The 16976-nt window shown below is 43.9% G+C and overlaps 1 protein-coding gene across 7 annotated transcripts in view; it reads left to right on the forward strand.

Moving 5' to 3' along the window:
- Window positions 1-16976, forward strand: part of npas1 (neuronal PAS domain protein 1) — a 60115-nt gene that overhangs the window by 33981 nt on the left and 9158 nt on the right. For 6 of the 7 annotated variants that reach the window (XM_035623589.2, XM_035623588.2, XM_035623590.2 and 3 more), the window contains 3 exons: window positions 727-965; window positions 10990-11057; window positions 12904-12993. In XM_035623589.2, coding sequence (XP_035479482.1) covers window positions 727-965; window positions 10990-11057; window positions 12904-12993 — 397 coding nt within the window. The remainder of the gene's footprint in view (window positions 1-726; window positions 966-10989; window positions 11058-12903; window positions 12994-16976) is intronic. The other variant, XM_035623591.2, reaches the window with a different exon arrangement.

Below are 16976 nucleotides of genomic sequence, written 5' to 3' on the forward strand. Positions count from 1 at the left end.
TGTGAAGTGGCTGTGACAACATAATTCCACCACTCAGGCCTCATTGAGGAGAGTCAATACCCAATCAGAGAGACAGGCTACCTGAGCCCCGGCCCCCCTCTGTCACTCTGCCCCTCCCTCTCCTATTGATCCCTCAATCATGGCTTCAGCTCACTAACCCGGGACCAGATGAGAGAGAGAGGGAGGGGGGAGAGGGAGAGAACAAGGGGCTGGAGGAAGGGAGGGAGAGATAGGCTACCTGTGTGTGTGTGTGTGTGTGTGTGTGTGTGTGTGTGTGTGTGTGTGTGTGTGTGTGTGTGTGTGTGTGTGTGTGTGTGTGTGTGTGTGTGTGTGTGTGTGTGTGTGTGTGTGTGTGTGTGTGTGTGTGTGTGTGTGTGAGAGAGAGAGAGAATATGGATTTGGAGCAAATGGCATTATTAGGACTCTGTTCTGCCAGATAGAAGAAGAGCATTTGTCAGTAATTACCAGTCCAATCTGCAAGAGATGGTAAGAATGGAGATTGTTGCACTTGAATTGCAGGAGCTATTACCATCACATGTATTTATGAAACGAGTTTTCAAGATTGATGCTCGGCTCATTTATATAAAGCATGAATCAATCAACAGGTGGTCAGTATCTGGCCATTAACAGTTTCTTCTGTCTTACACAGTGCTGATTCACTATTTTCTCTGCCTTTCTGTTAAATTCTCTTTCCTGCATTTATATATAATTGCCCTCCCCATGCAGCCTGCAGAACCTGCGTAAAGAGAAGTCTCGCAATGCGGCTCGTTCACGGCGGGGGAAGGAGAATTTCGAGTTCTTTGAGCTGGCTAAGATGTTGCCTCTACCTGGGGCCATTACCAGCCAACTGGACAAGGCCTCGGTCATCCGGCTGACCATCAGCTACCTGCACATGCGCACCTTCGCCAACCAGGGGGACCCTCCCTGGAACCCTCTGATGGAGGGTGACAGCAACTGCAGCAAAGGTGAGGTAAAGGGACACAACCACAAAGAGAGACACTGCATGTGTTCACTTAGGCTCAGTGTGCATGAGGGTATGTTTCATCACAAAAAATGCCTTTCTATAACTAGAGAGAGTTTGTACCATATCGGATTAACTATTTTGAAAGTGTTAGGACACAAACCGAAGCAAATTCTCACCTCAGTTAGTTGGCATGAATTTGACTGTTGGACAGTTTGTGTATAGTCCCCCAAACGGTCAATTTACCAACTGTAAGTTTGCTTTCGCATGTCTATGAGTGTGTGCCAGTGTATCTGTGTATCTCTGCTTTCAGAGCACACTAGAAGCTGGTTCTTTCCGCTATCTGCTTTCGTCTCTGTTCGTTTACGGAGCAAATTCATAAAGCCTTGGGATACATGCAACACTTTCTCTCAAGTTGAAACACACAGCTCGTGTGGATACGTCTTCACGTCAGCCTGCTCCATCTTGGGTGAATTTGCATTTAATCGCTTCTTTCCATTGACGTTGTATGGAATCATGGAACCTCTAAAATGTTCTCTATTTTCTGTCTAAACACACGGTTAGTAGGGAACAAGGGTATTGAAACTGCTAAGGACACAGAAGTTGTGTCCTCTGGTAATTCCTTTGAGAAATTGTTAAGATTCAACAGTATTTATTTAATTAAATATATATATTGGTGAATAATTGCTTAAACCGTGACAATCCCAATTATAAAAATGTTATGGCCTTTAGCTGCTGTCCGGCCAGACTTTCTTAGGACGGATGAAACTGTTAACACTAATCTTAAATCTTGGCTACAGTTCGGGAAGAATATTTGTAATTGTTTAAACCCTCCATAGATTTGTCTTGAACATAGTAGATTGTGGTTTCTTTATTTTTTTTGCAAATTCTAACTTAAACAACTGAACATGAACTAAACACAAACATGGCTGTGATGATCATTTTCCTGCTGATAATTCAGCCTATAAGAAAATTACACAGGAGAGATAAATACACTGATGTGTGTTGGCAATGGACACAAACTGTGTTTTGAACCATGTTTCAACTTGCATCTGTCATTTAGTCCAAAGCAATCCTCAGCAGTCTGATCTGCCCACTTACTCCTGCCCACAGAGACCCCACAATTCAGTTCAGACCAGGACAATTATTCCGTCGTCTATTAGCAACCGCAATTACTGCTGCTGTGTATGTGCGCACACTGCACAAACACTGTAAACATACATGGGCATGTAATCATACGAAGATTTTCTTCTTAGGCTAGTGTGTGTGCATATGTGTGAGAGAAGGAGAGGGAGATAGATGATACACAAAGAGGGAGGAAACTATTGGTGCGATTTGTAATTACAGAAATTAACTATATAATGAGGACAGTGTAATTATACAGCCTGTCTAATTGCTACTATTACTGAGGGGAAACGATGCACCTACAGTACCATTTGAGTGTGTGTGTGTGTGTGTGTGCGTGTCCATGTCTGTTTTTGTCTAATCTGAACCTCAAAAAAGTGAAAAAAAAAGCATGTTTGTGTGACTTGTGTGCTTTGCTTTACCACAATCTTCCCTGCATACATATTTCTGGTACATTACAATGATTTTTATAATAATTAATAAGTCTGAGTTCTAATATCAAACAATATTTTTCCAACAGTCCACTGCTTTTACACAAAGGTCAGTTGAGCTATTCTCATCTATTTAAAACGGCTGTATAACAACTTCTGCTGGTCGTATAAATACAAAATGTAAATACCAAAAACAGAAAGCCAGAGTTACATAGTGGGGGTGTGGAATTTGGCAGACAAGGTATTTACCAGTCATATTCTCTTGTGAAACAACAATATTTGTTGCTTTATGGTAAATGTAGGATCCAGTGTTATGGAGCTTTACCCACAGTGGCTATAAACAACATTTAGGCCACAGCTGCTGCTATTTTGACCAGCGTTTTCTTAGTCTGTCATTTGTGAGTTCTCCAACATCATTCAGAGATTGAACATTACTTTAATCATAAAGTATACCAACCTCTTCAATGCAATTTAAAAGTGTCAACGCAAGAATTCATACAAGAATTTTGCCTAAATTAGTCTGAAATAAGAAAAGTTATGATCAAAGAATGGCTGGATTTAAGTAGTCTCCCAGTTCTGTGATGAATATTAATATTAGCAGGTTTTGGGTAGAAGTGTATTCATACAGTTGAAGCGCCATAATTCAATTTAAGTAAAAATATTAAATCACATATATCTGAGCGTCCACTTGTTGGGAACGTATCCACAATCCAAAGCACAGAAGATGTTTAGACAGAAAGAGTCTAAAGATCCTGTGAAACTCAAGCAGCTCAATTGAATTCAGCCATCATTCATTTTGTTATCATTCATATGTTTGTCTGTACACTGATCTGGTCAGGTAAATCCTACGGTACAGTAGCATAGCAACGAGCATGAGAATATAATGAAGGTGCCATTTTAATTTCTGATTCTCTGCACTTTTCATTGTTAAATGCCACGTACTCTTGTTGGTCCACAGATGTTTCTACCTTGCATCATTGGACCGTCTACATGTCTGAGTGATATACCTACACTAGCGCGCTCACAGCCGTGGCCTTGACTGTGCTCTGCACGTAGTGAATTGTTTTGCCTCAGTGTTTCCGGCTTTTCCTTGGCCTTGATAGAAAATACCTGCTCTTTAGAAAAGTAGGTGTGCTGCTGTCCTGTGCATGAACTGGAAGTGTGCTAGAAAGACAGATGTGAGTAATGCCGCTCTCACTAAAATGAGAAGCACTGTGGACCATAACTGTAAATATATAGAACTCTGCAGCAGCTGCGCGAAGGTCACGGAACATTGTGAGGCATTGGACGAACACAATGTATCGCACCACGTTCCAGGTATGGACGATATTGCAGTCTGAATTATCTTCAGCATTTCCTCCGCGAGGTCGGGATGTGAAATGTGTGTATTTTATTAAATGTTTTGAGATTTTTACAAGCAGGTCACACAGTCTCTGCACGGCCAAGGCTGGAAATTCGATGCTAATTTGGACATCAGTTTGAACAAGTCTACCCACAATGCATTGGCAGGGTTTTAAGTGTGATGCATGACTTTAATTCCGTTAGTGGAATGTGGTCAGAGATCCAGCTGAAAGTGAGAGGACGATGGAGAGGAGGGAAAGCGACTAATGTAGAAGGAATAGAGGAAGAAAAGAGGGGAGGAAGGAGAGGGGTTTGGGAGGTGGAGTGTGGGGGGAGGTTGCATTCCTCCACACTCCCTCTGGTCCGAAGGTTTTCTGGACGGGCGAGGGACGGCAGAGAGGGGAAGGAAGGTGGTGGGTGGAGGAGAGGAGAGGGATGGAGCGGAGGGGAGGGGCCGGTGTGGCTTTTGTCTGCTTCCCACGTTTCAAAGCCAGTCTTGAAAAATGAATAGACAGAGGAAAATCAATTGCATGACCTTCACAGAGAGAGAGAGAGAGAGAGAGAGAGAGATTGAGAAAGCAGAAGAGAGGGGAAAGAAGGAGGAGAGAGAGACAGATTATAAAGAAGGAAAAGTAAAATGACCCATGATGGTCATTCCTATTTGGTGTGTGTGTGTGCGTGCGTGTGTGTACCTATTTACACTGCACATTCAAGGACTCAGTCTTTTTATCTGAAATCATTTATATTTCAAAAGCTTTTTTTCAAAACTGTTTTTTTTCTAAGCTCACTTCTTAGATTTGAGAACAGCACGCAGTATTGCTAAAAAAGCAGTTTAACTAAACCACTGTATTTGGAGGTAGAACCAAAAGTGAGCATAATGTTGGTCAATACGCATTCACTGGACAGGAAAGAACACTACTAGATCGAGAAGATGAACATTAATAAACTTTAAATAAACCTTTTTATAATAACAGAATACATTTTTTTCAAAGAGTGACTTAACACTTGACTGAAAGCCGTGATTCACTGCCCTGCCCTCATGAAAGGTTGAAGTGTGTTTTACCCCTGACATCACTCTCGGGTGTGACACCCAAGAGTGATGTCATGGTGTCCTGACATGTGCTGCAGTGCTCGTCGACATCACTGCAGCACGTTGACAAATTAAATCGCTGGAGGTCTGCAAACACAAGACTTCTGGCCACTGTTAAGTTGCTCTTTAAAACCTGTTTAATCATCCGATCACTGCTGTTTGATGTGTACAGAGAGGGATCGTTTACATTGATCTCTGATGGACAAACTGATTTCGAACAGCTTTCTAAATTAGCCCAAACATATATTTGCCTCTTTTTTTTTGCCGTGGAATGTTTTATTATTAATCAACCTGCATATTAATTTATAACAAGATATTTGAAATGGACTATTATCTATAATCAATCATACATTTTTAAAGACTTAATTATCATTCAAAATTAACACAGTGTAAACCTCACATTTCTACAGATTGTGTATTATAAATGAAGAAGTCCACTTTATTGTGGATTTTTTTTTTTTTTTTGTAAAATTTACATTTTAATGAATTTTTTTTGCTGTGTAAATTCTGTCTACAAAAATTTGTAGCAACTCAACCTTTACCAGGTACAATGCGGCAGCTGGAGACCCCTCAGTCTTTTATAAGGTACAGTACAATGACAACTCACTGCCAGCAACAGGGCCAGCTGAAGTGTTTTACTGTCTGTGTTAGTGAGGTCAAACACACCTCTCTCCTCCCCAGCATTGGTGACATTGACTTTCATTCTGCCTTCACTCGCTCCCGTTCTCTCCCTCTTCTCCTCTCTTTCATGGCCACCGTCCCCCTTGCCTCCCTCCTGTCTCCCCCACCGCCTTAGCGATCTCCCTGCGCCTGCCTCTCCTTTAATTCACAGCGTTTCAAGCAGCCGGGGCTTTTAAGGGAAGTTAATTGCACTCAAATTATGTTCGACCGCAAAAGGAGTGAGGGAGCGATGGAGGGGAGACAGTGAGAGATAGAGGAGGGATGGACCGAAGGGGGAGGGATGGATGTCAGTGCGAGGAGATAATTGCGCCAGGGAAGGACGCCGCGATTAGGGTCACTCTTTCTGTCTGTGTGTGTTGAACAGCTGAAACGTCACATGTGGAAGGTAGTAAACAACCTGGTAGGTGATCCGAGCGTTGCCCTGAAACTATGATTGCAGAGACAAACTTGGGAGACAAAGACTGATTCGAAGACCGAAGGAGCTCCCGTGTCTCAAAGCGGATGCTTACATGTAGTGTGCACACTATATTCACTGGTGTAGTTGTTGTACAAGCGAACACTCATTCACACTCACTGAAAATTACAATCGCAACGTGTGACCTCCATTGTTGCCTACAAAAATATCTGCCAGCTCCTTTGCTCACTTGACTTAAGACATTGTGCCCCCTGTCATGGGACGTGGAAATTTCACCGCCAACTGTGCTGATGACATGTCCTCCTTTTTTCTCTGACGCTATTTTCACAAATTTGAAAATAGAGTCAACACAAATTTTCCCCTTCTGCTACTAAAGCCAAGATGGCGGCCATTGACGGTGAGAAGCTTCCATTGTTTTACGCTCTACTTTTTGTCCGTCTTGAGTGAGCCATCCGGTCTCTTATAGTGCACTGCACGTCGCCTTACCTGTCAGTGTGTGAACACACGTGCACACTCAAAATAGCAAGTGTGAGTATGGAAGTATGGAGATTTAGACACAGCAATAGAGAGGGGGAGCTAGAGAGAGAGAGAGAAAGAGGGGTTCACTGCGTCTGTTATCCATTTGGTTCCCATGGCAACATCTTAACCTGGTTGAAAATGTTGACATTGTGGGGGAGAAAAGGAAGATGGTGGTAGTGTGTGTCCGCCTATAGGTTGGGGAATATTTGGGTGTGTGTTCATGTATGTGTGGCCATTACTCATGGACTTAAGTGGGACTAAATTATGTATTAGACTGAGGTATAATGAAAATCATTCAAATGAAATTTCTATCTTTTCTTCTCGTGGAGTGCTGGGGGAGACCCTGGGAATTGACCTGCGAGTCAGACTATAATTAACGTGTCCGATCGCGCCCTGCCCCATTCTGTCTCCTATTCCCACAATGAAATTAGACCTTGCAGCAGCAAACTCCTGGGAAGCTAATGAAATGGGAGTGTGACAGAGAGGAGCAATCAAAGTTCTCAGGTGCACACACAGGTCTGCATCGAGGTCCGTACATATCACATGCATGTACACAGGAGCAAAAGTGCAAAAGGTGCACATTCACATCAACCATTTTAAAGGGTAATTGCAATTTATCACAACATATATTTCTTTGTTTTCTCTGCTCTTTATATAATAATATTGTACTCACTGAAGTGACTGCTGAAATTTGTGAACATGGAAAGCGAACACGAAGACAGACCGGGCAAGGAGTGAGTCATCAGGAAATCAGTCGGGTTATAAACAAGTCAACAATTTATTTATTTCAACTTAATGTGCTGAAGAAGAAAAAATATGTAATGTTATACTTTGAGGTCTGGACTGTATTTCTCTGTACTACTAGTTTCTGTTGAATGAAGGTTCTCGTGTTTTATTTAATGTACGTTTTAGGATAAAAATGTCACAGCATGAAAAGGGCCACAATCCAGAAATATTACGAATAGATGTTTCCAAGATTCTCTGGATAATACGGACAATTTCTGAGGCATAGTCTGAGTTTTGTTGATATGCTCCATATCTGGTCAAATAACATCATGACGACACCACGATATTAGATATGTGTTCAAACCTGGACCTTATATCAAGTCTGTCATGCTCAATATTTTTCAAGAATGCTTTTTGTGTTTGCCGCTGTGTGAGGTGTGTAGTTGAGTGTGAAAGTTTCTGAAAAAGATCTCCGCCATTGCCTCCAAAAATATATTAAGTCAGGTCCCTGGGTTGTTTTGCATCTGCACAAAAATGCACGTGTCTGCAGAATAGTACGGAAGTGAACACATCCCTGTTGCCATTTTCACACCACTACACTGATCAACAGTTGGTCATGTTATCTTGCAAAGAAACTTGGAAATATATCCGCAAAGCAGGAATCTGCAAGTTGGCAAACATGGATGAATGATTTATTTTCAAACACTAAATAAAGTGATAGTATTTAGGGTTAAAACGGAATTATGCAAGATACACGCATACAAACAAACATGCACGCAGGGACGCGCGCGCACACAGTGTAGGGGTTCATAGCAGCACCACAGAAGGATCTTTGTTCTTAGGTTGAGATACCAACACCACTATGAGACTCTTTCTTCACATGTGCACATGTTCGTGCCTGTGTCCACGCACACGCACGCACACACATGCACACGCACACACCAGGACCAGTGTTTTGGTTTCCTGGCCGACCTATTGTACCCTGGCAGTCTTTAATAAATGGTCCTCTGTGTATTGCGCGTGTGTGTGTGTGCGTGTGTGCTTGTGTGTGTGCGCATAGACTCATCTGTCAGCCCTCCTGGCCTCATGTCACATCCTTCGCCCCGCTGACACTACTCAGCACTACTGATCACCCACCATCACCTTTACTTCTCCAGGGATCTGTGGCATGAAACTCAGGACGCACACACTCTCTCCCTCCATGTGTTGCTTTTCATTCCTGCAGCAATCACAAAATAATATCGGTCTGTGTGGGTGTATACTTTAATTCTTTCTCATATAGTCATGATGGGGGTTTGCTTCCTCCAGATTACCCAGTGATGCAGCTCCATCCCCGCCCTACAAGGGAGCCTGAAATGCAGGCAGAGAGCGAGATGGGCTCCCCATCCCCCTCTAGGCAGTGACTGGCTAGGCCGAAGGGTCCCAGCACCAGACCCCCTTTCATAGCCCTGAATGGACGAGCCTTATTTATATTCACACTCAGTCACACAGGGGGACCCCAATCTTACAATGCCACTGTGGCTTTGTCCTGCAACTCTGTATTTGTGTGTGTGTGTGTGTGTGTGTGTGTGTGTGTGTGTGTGTGTGTGTGTGTGTGTGTGTGTGTGTGTGTGTGTGTGTGTGTGTGTGTGTGTGTGTGTGTGTGTGTGTGTGTGTGTGTGTGTGTGTGTGTGTGTGTGTTGTTTAATCGTGGGGCATGTTGCCGCTGTGTAGTCTGTACATGAGAATTCATTGCTGTGTGTATTCCTAAAGTGTGTGTGAGTGTGTGTGTCTATTGCGCTAATGGAATGCCTCCCTCTTCTATTCACCAAGCCCACATCACAGGAAGGCAGCTGGGCAGTGTGCGTGCGCGCGTGTGCGTGTGTTCCGACCCTCCCTCTGTGTTCAGTTGTAACCGAGAGCAGCGCTTTCATTTTCCTGTCATAACGTGTATTGATTTCCCTCAGCCTTGCAGCAACACACACACACACACACAGATATCCGAGGATCCTCAAAGTCTCGCACGCAGACTCACACGTACACATACATATGTTCTTGTACAACCACACACACGCACACAACATACACACACACTCACGTTCCATATACACGCAAAACAGAGTTAGTCTCTGCCGGATAGGGAACATTGTACTCAAAAGCAGCCCTGTTGGAGTAAGATTAGTGCTCACATGTGGTGCACACTTCTCCAATCACGCACTCGCCGGTGCACACACAAGCCATCACATACTCTTTTTGACATGAAACAGTAAATACGGCTGATTGCTAAATTAATCTTCCACGTCACTGCAGCCCCTTGTGCCTGTGCTAGCTTTGGAGAAAGTGATCACTCTTGCCTTCTTTAGTGTTTTCTCATTTTCCCAGCCGTACCCTCTCTGCTCCTCTCGTACCTATCTTCGCCCCACCCCGCCTTAACCACCTCCAACTCTATTTGGATTGTAATTGCCTTGGTAAACAGCACCACTTTGGCACTGAAGCAGCTCCGATAGCTTGTGTTTGGGATGCATTAAGAGTGCCGATGCAGACACTATAAGTGTGTGTGTGTGTGTGTGTGTGTGTGTGTGTGTGTGTGTGTGTGTGTGTGTGTGTGTGTGTGTGTGTGTGTGTGTGTGTGTGTGTGTGTGTGTGTGTGTGTGTGTGTGTGTGTGTGTGTGTGTGTGTGTGTGTGTGTTTGCGTGTGTCACATAGCACCCCTCTCCTTATGCTCAGTTGCTTTAGAGCCACAACCGTTTCAGTCGATTCTCCTGCTTATCAGACATGATTACTTCAACTTTCAAGTTTCATTTCACTTCAGATTTAAATACGTCACAGAGTTGCAGCATTATTACAAAACCCCACTGGTAAACAAGTCTTATGTACAGATCATTTTGTATAATTTCTTATTTCACACAGTTTCATTAGCCTAGTCTGAAAGTGGAGTAACTGCCAAATGTATTATTATTATTATACTCTCTTGATTCCTACAAGTCACTGTAAATGTCCACACAGTTACAATCCACAGATGTTTTTTTAGTTTGTTCAACTATTATGAGCTACAGTTTATGGTGAAGCAAGCAGCATCATCGCTTTTCAAGTTTTTCTTACAATTGCTACCATTCTAAATGGACGAACACGAACAAGACGAGCATTTCTTGTGGCATTTTATGCTTCTGTTAGTGAGTTTGACAGATGGCAGACAATCAGAGGAGAGAGAGAGAGGTGGGGAACAACATGCAACAACAGGCCACAGCGGGCCAAAAAAAAGATTTTACTTTTTAGTTTTGTAACTTAGGAAAAAAATCATTCACAGATGTGGAAATGTATTTCATCGAACGCTGATGGAAATAAGTGGCTTCCACAAATTGTGCTACTTTGACAGATACTATCTGAAATCTGTTCTTAAAATGGCAAAATATGTATCTCACTAGCAAGAGTGACCAGGGGTCTTGAAACTGTTCTTTCACTGTCCTGCTTAATCTGACCATTACTGTCAAGTCTTTCAAACATGGAAGTTAATTGGCATGATTACCGTTCTTCATGGAGGACATTTTGACATGTTACAGTAGGAAAAGCACGGCTGAATTCATTTTTGCCACCTCAGTCTCAGGGTTCTGGTTTTGCTGGCTCACTGTCACATGGTGAGGACTTACAGGGACACAATTTGTCCTTTGTAGTCAAAATATCATCATTAATTGCCTGATGTTTGTCTTCTCTCGCTCTGCAGTGAGGCGATCGTCCCATTCTCTGGCCACTGACATGTTTGAGCAACATCTTGGGGCGCACCTCCTGCAGGTAATGAACACAGCATCCACACCCCTATTCCTCTCTTTTAATTGGTTCTCATATAATATGATAATATAATAATGTAATAATAATATCACATAACTATATTATATCAAGTATTCTGACATCATTCAATTCATTCTAGTGGGTTTGTGTCTGCATTCCTCAGACTGTTCAGTGGGTAACACTTCTGCTTATCTGAAAGGTTATATATATATTTATATATGTATGTATGTGTGTACATATATATATACTGTATATGTATATATATGTATATATGTATAGTTTATGTATGGAAACTTTTGCTTGTCAGAATTTATCGCAAGGTCAGTTTGACAAAGTATTTCCTTGGACAGACAAGAACATTTGTCTCATAAGTGACTGTACTTGGCTACAGTTTGTCGGTTCCGTATGCAATCACATTTTGCATCAGCTGAAGTCTTCCCTCCCTCGATTTGAGATTTTTAAACTCCTAACACACGCGCAAACAAACGCACACACCTCATAAACCTCAGATGCTCGGACGATATTGTTGGCTGCCAAAGAATGCCTCCCTTCTGTACTGACAGATGAATGGAGCCTGAGGGGGATTCTGGGGCAGGAGGGCTGCAGGGATGACGAAATGCGGGATGTAGAGACAAAGACTGAGAGGAAGTGTGAAGAAGGTAACACTGCAGATTGTACTTTAGACTAGGAGGAGGCTGAGGTGGGGGGGGGAGCAACCAGAGGAGAGAGGGATAAAGAAAAAGTTGGAAGGATTAAGTAGGAGACAGGTAGGAGTGGGAACAGTTAGAGAGACAAAAAAGATGAGGGAATAGAGGCTGAGAATTTAGAAGTGAGAGGGTCGGGCCAAAACAAAGAGACGTTACATATGTCTGCTCTCCTCCGGCATTTTAAAGAGGAAGGGAGGCTTAGGGAGCGGCGCTGATAGAAATCAAATTAACGCTCCAGAAAAACTGTATGATTCTTCCCTCCCAGCCGTCCTCCCGCCGTAATAGCCTGATAATTGCACTTTAGTTCTCCGACATTCAGGCGGCTGGTTTCTCCTCGCCATGACACACGACGCCCCACACCCCGGCCACACATTTGCATACTGGATGTGTCAGTTGCATAAATTACCACTGCCACTTTAAGCACGGGGACGCCAAAATAGCAATCATTCTTCTAGAGCAAAGTGACACTGGTCGGTGTGTTTGTGTGTGTGTGTGTGAGAGAGAGAGACTGTGTCTGCTCACTCCTGGATGCTTGTTATGACGATTAATATTATTCTCTAAAGCAGTCCTCTCTAACGGGCGGGCTGTATACCTTTCACTTCTCATTAGAATCATTGCAGCCTGTGATGACTTTGGTTCTGTCTGTGTCTCTGTCTGTACTGGTGTGTCTGAATGTGTGTCTGTGTGTGTATGTGTGTTTACAAGTGTGTGCAGCTCTGAGTTTGTTGCAGTTGATTGAAACAGCTCTGGTCTATAAGCTTGGCTTCTCATGCCTCTTTGCTCTATATGCTTGTGTGTGTGTGTGTGTGTGTGTGTGTGTGTGTGTGTGTGTGTGTGTGTGTGTGTGTGTGTGTGTGTGTGTGTGTGTGTGTGTGTGTGTGTGTGTGTGTGTGTGTGTGTGTGTGTGTGTGTGTGTGTGTGTGTGTGTGTGTGTGTGTGTGTGTGTGTGTGTGTGTGTGTGTTCGCACACAATTTTTTGAATTGAGAGAGAAGCAAAGAGGCAGAGGGGTGACAGGTTGTTTGTTCTCCAGCTCATTGTAATTAGTTCGATACACACTAATTGCTCTAATTTGTCTGTCTTGTTTCTGCTTGCTGTGTGTTGTGTGTGTGTGCGTGTGTGTGTGTTGTGTGTGTGTGCACAGTCTCTGGATGGCTTTGTGTTCGTGGTCAGTCAGGAGGGACGGTTCCTCTACATCTCAGAGACAGTTTCTATCTACCTGGGACTCTCACAGGTAAGACTCATCGCACGCACGCAAGCATGCACGCACTCACGCACTCACGCACGCACGCGAATAATCCTTTGTGTACAAGTGCATTTGCACACATGGGCCTGTCTCCTGCTCACACTTTTATATCCTGTCCCACGAGTGTGTGTGTGTTTGTGTGTGTGAATATCTTTGACTGCACTCTGCGCTCATCTCTGGAGTGCAACTCTCACGGGGCCAGTGCTACTCTCTCTCTCTCTGCCTCTCTCCGCCACCCTCGCTCCTTCTCCAGGTGCTCACCTCTGTTGATTGCCTGTGGCCTCTTGTACTGTGAATGTTAAGTCCTGCCATTTTGCCCAGATGCATAAATAATAACAGTAATTACTGGTCCAGCAATCAAAGTGTCGCCCCAGCGCACTGGGCCTGTCTGGGGGAACAAATCGATAGGCATCTTAAAAGCCACATTGATTGTAGGGAGGGGGAAAAACACCAAGGGGGATGGGAAGATAGATAGAGACAGCCGGAGAGAGAAAGAGAGGGGGAGCAAAGCAGGAGAGGTGTGATAAGAAAGAGATGTTTTCGAAGTAAGAAGAATCGGTACAGCATGAGAGAGAGAGAGCGAGAGAGAGAAGAAGAGGGAAGTTAGTTCTACAATAACAGAACTAATTTAGTCTTCTTTTTTTATGTGGACGTTTGCTGTGACTGCTGTCTACCCTTGGCAGCATTAAAGGCTATGTGTTGATGCCACACTATATTATTGTACACGCATGTCACACAAACCTCTTTAATTCAATGGCAGTGGCTGCTTCTCTTTGGCGCGGTGTCAGATGTCCGACCTCGTCAGGTAGTGATGATGATGATGATGATGCTCACCGCTGGCTTTAACCAAAACAACTTGCTCAAACAACCTTTGGTAGTGTCATGCATGGCTCGCAAAGAAAGGAATTCCTCCCTCACATTAAACTGGGCAGTGAGTCCAGTCACAGAAATGGGTGGTATTTGTTATACTTGTTGATTAATTGCAGAGAGGGAAACGGGACATTTCTTGTGTTGTTTGTCAGTGTTTTAAAAAAATCAGTTGTCTGCTCTGTGAAGGTTCTTCAACACATTTGGGGATGATTTAAATTTGTCTGGTAGCCTCTCCACAGCAGCAACAAGGCTCCGTCACAACTTCTCCTCCTGAATGAGGTTTCAGCTGAGGGCATTTGTCCTGACAAATTGTCCGTTTCTCTCGGAAAGCACAACAATCCGCATCTACTTTTCATTTCTTTAAAGTTGCTACGATGCTAGTCAGCGATGACACGTAATTTCCTTCATCCTGACTGTGACCTGACAAACATACAGCCAGAAGGGACCACCGTGATGGAATTCGTTAGACATTTATTGTAGAAAAATAATTGCTGTCATGAGAATTTCTTTGTAATTATGAGTTGTTGTTTTTTTCATGAATTGCCTCGCGGGCCAGTTCTCATTGTCTTGCAGGCCGTATACAGCCCGGAGGCCAGAGGTTCCCCACCCCTGCTGATGAGGAACAAAATGAACAGTCCTCATCTTGTGTAAAAAAAAAAAAAAAAAAAAAAGGGCATTGTAAAGTTGTTATATTCAAAAGTTAGTAATTTTACCATGAAATCATTTACTGTAAAATGGTCTGTGCTTTCTTGGCAAGCTGTGTCAGAGCGATGCAGGACATGACACAAAACATTGTGATGTGACTACAAGGACCAAGTGAGCTGAAGTTGTCTAACTCAGACTCCTGACGCCTTCTAATATTTTCAACTGAACTCAATACATTTTTGCACAGTAAAAGAACTTCAGATTTAGATTGACACGAGTCAGCAAGGTTTTTATCTCCAATGGCTTAGGAAACACGGAAGAGAGATCCACCATTACACTGGAGTTGTTTTTACACGACAGCAACAATGTGGCAAGGATGAATTTGTACAGTAGCCAATACTATATGGGTTTTGTACGACAGACTTGGAAGAAGATCAGAACGTATACTTTTGGCTGACATAAATTCAAAATTGTATGTAAGATCAGAATTTCTGGTGTCGCTTTGCAAAGATACACTCTCACTTACAGCTGAAAAAAATACAAGTTTAAAAAAATTGAAAAGACAAACAGCCAAAATGGTAAGATTGAGTTGCGGAAGCTGGAAGACAGAACAAAAAGGGGCGATACAGAGAGAAATGAAGAGAACCAGACAGACAATTACGAGAGGGGGAGAAAATAAAAGAGAGCAATGGGGGTGAGAAAGAGAGACAGTGGTAAAGACGAGAGAGTGTGTAAATAGAGTTTAAATGTGCAGTAGGAATGAAATTCGCCTTGGGATTGCCTAGGTAAACAAGGCAGCTGAGGCTTTGGTGGAGATGCTAATAAAACAGAGCTGTTCTTATCAGCGGAGCAGATGGCCTAACCCATCACATCTACTCAAACAGGGCCTAAGCCATCAGCATTCTAATGAAATTATTTATGATCAAAGATTACCTTCAAAACCTTGAACATACAATGCCACGTTTACCTCCCCGGCAAAGATGAGAGTGGGCGGGAATGGAGAGAGTCTATGATGAGAAAATAGACATGCCAGAAAGGGCAGATAGAGTGAGTTGGGGGATATATACCATAGAGTATTTAGTGTGTTTATGGAAACAAATGATGAGGAAGAAAAACGCATAAGAAGAGAAAGCAACAGTGGGATGGGGGCGACAAAAACGCTTCAGTATACTTTGTTGGCGGGTGGAGGCGGACACAGGGGAGAGAGGAAGGACAGACAAACAAATGATGTTCTGAGTCAAAAAGTGTAACTGGTGGTTTGTTTAGAGGGCATGTCGCCCCTGTGGACCGCCCCTGCCCTGCCGTCTCCTGTCCCCCCTGTCTGACCCCGCTGCCCTGGCTTACACCCTGGGCTGCTCCCCAGACAGGGGGGGTTGCTTAGCCGGCTTAGACCAGGTCAGGCACCTTGACCAAGGGCAAAGCCTGCCGCCCACTCCCCTGACGCCGGCAGGTATCATTTTTCTTCTCACCAGGTCTCCGGACCAGAAGCACAGGGATAAACCCGGGAACACCACATAGCAGAAGGGGGGTGGGTGGGGGTGGATGGATGGATGGAGTAGTGTAAGGGGAGACAAAGGCTGAACAAAATTAAGAATTGGAAGGAGGAGCGATGGAAGCGATGGAGAGAAGTAAAAGTAGGGGCTTGGAGGAGAAAGGAAAGGGATAAATGGGGTAAAGAGAAGGGAGGAAGGATGGTGGATTGAGGGAGGAGAGAATTGATCTGGGAATGGTTAGTATGCAGCCCCCGCGCCCCCTCCCCCCTCTCCCCCTCCACCCCTCCCTCCCTCTCTCCTCTCCCATCAGTCAGTGAGGGCTGAGGGCTGAGAGTGTGTTGTGGACCACTGCCCGGATGCCTCATACATATTAAAGCCCCCTGCTATTATTTATATCATGTCTCTCCTTCCCCTGCTCCCCCCCCCCCCAAAAAAAAACCCCCACCACACTGACATACATACATGTACGTGCATGTCTACACACACACACACACACGCACACACACACACACACACACACACACACACACACACACACACACACACACACACACACACACACACACACACACACACACACACACACACACACACACACACACACAGAGTTCAAGCAGATGCACTGACAGACAACTACTCACACAAACAATGACACACTGAGACACAAAAACAGACAGTCTAGTCACATACACAGAGAAACAGAGGTGCACCTTACACACACACACACACACACACACACACACACACACACACACACACACACAGAGATGCACCGTACACACACACACACACACACACACACACACACACACACACAGGGAGATTTGAATGATCCCGGTCTCTCCTCATGTCTCCCTTTGCACCACATTCTATATCTGTTTTTATGTCTGAGCCTGACTCATCCTCTCAATCGCTCCTGCTTTTTCTCATCTTCTCATTTCTGTCTGATCTTTTTTCAATCCC

The sequence above is a fragment of the Scophthalmus maximus genome, chromosome 11 (genome assembly GCF_022379125.1).
Source record: "Scophthalmus maximus strain ysfricsl-2021 chromosome 11, ASM2237912v1, whole genome shotgun sequence".
Taxonomy (NCBI): Eukaryota; Metazoa; Chordata; class Actinopteri; order Pleuronectiformes; family Scophthalmidae; genus Scophthalmus; species Scophthalmus maximus.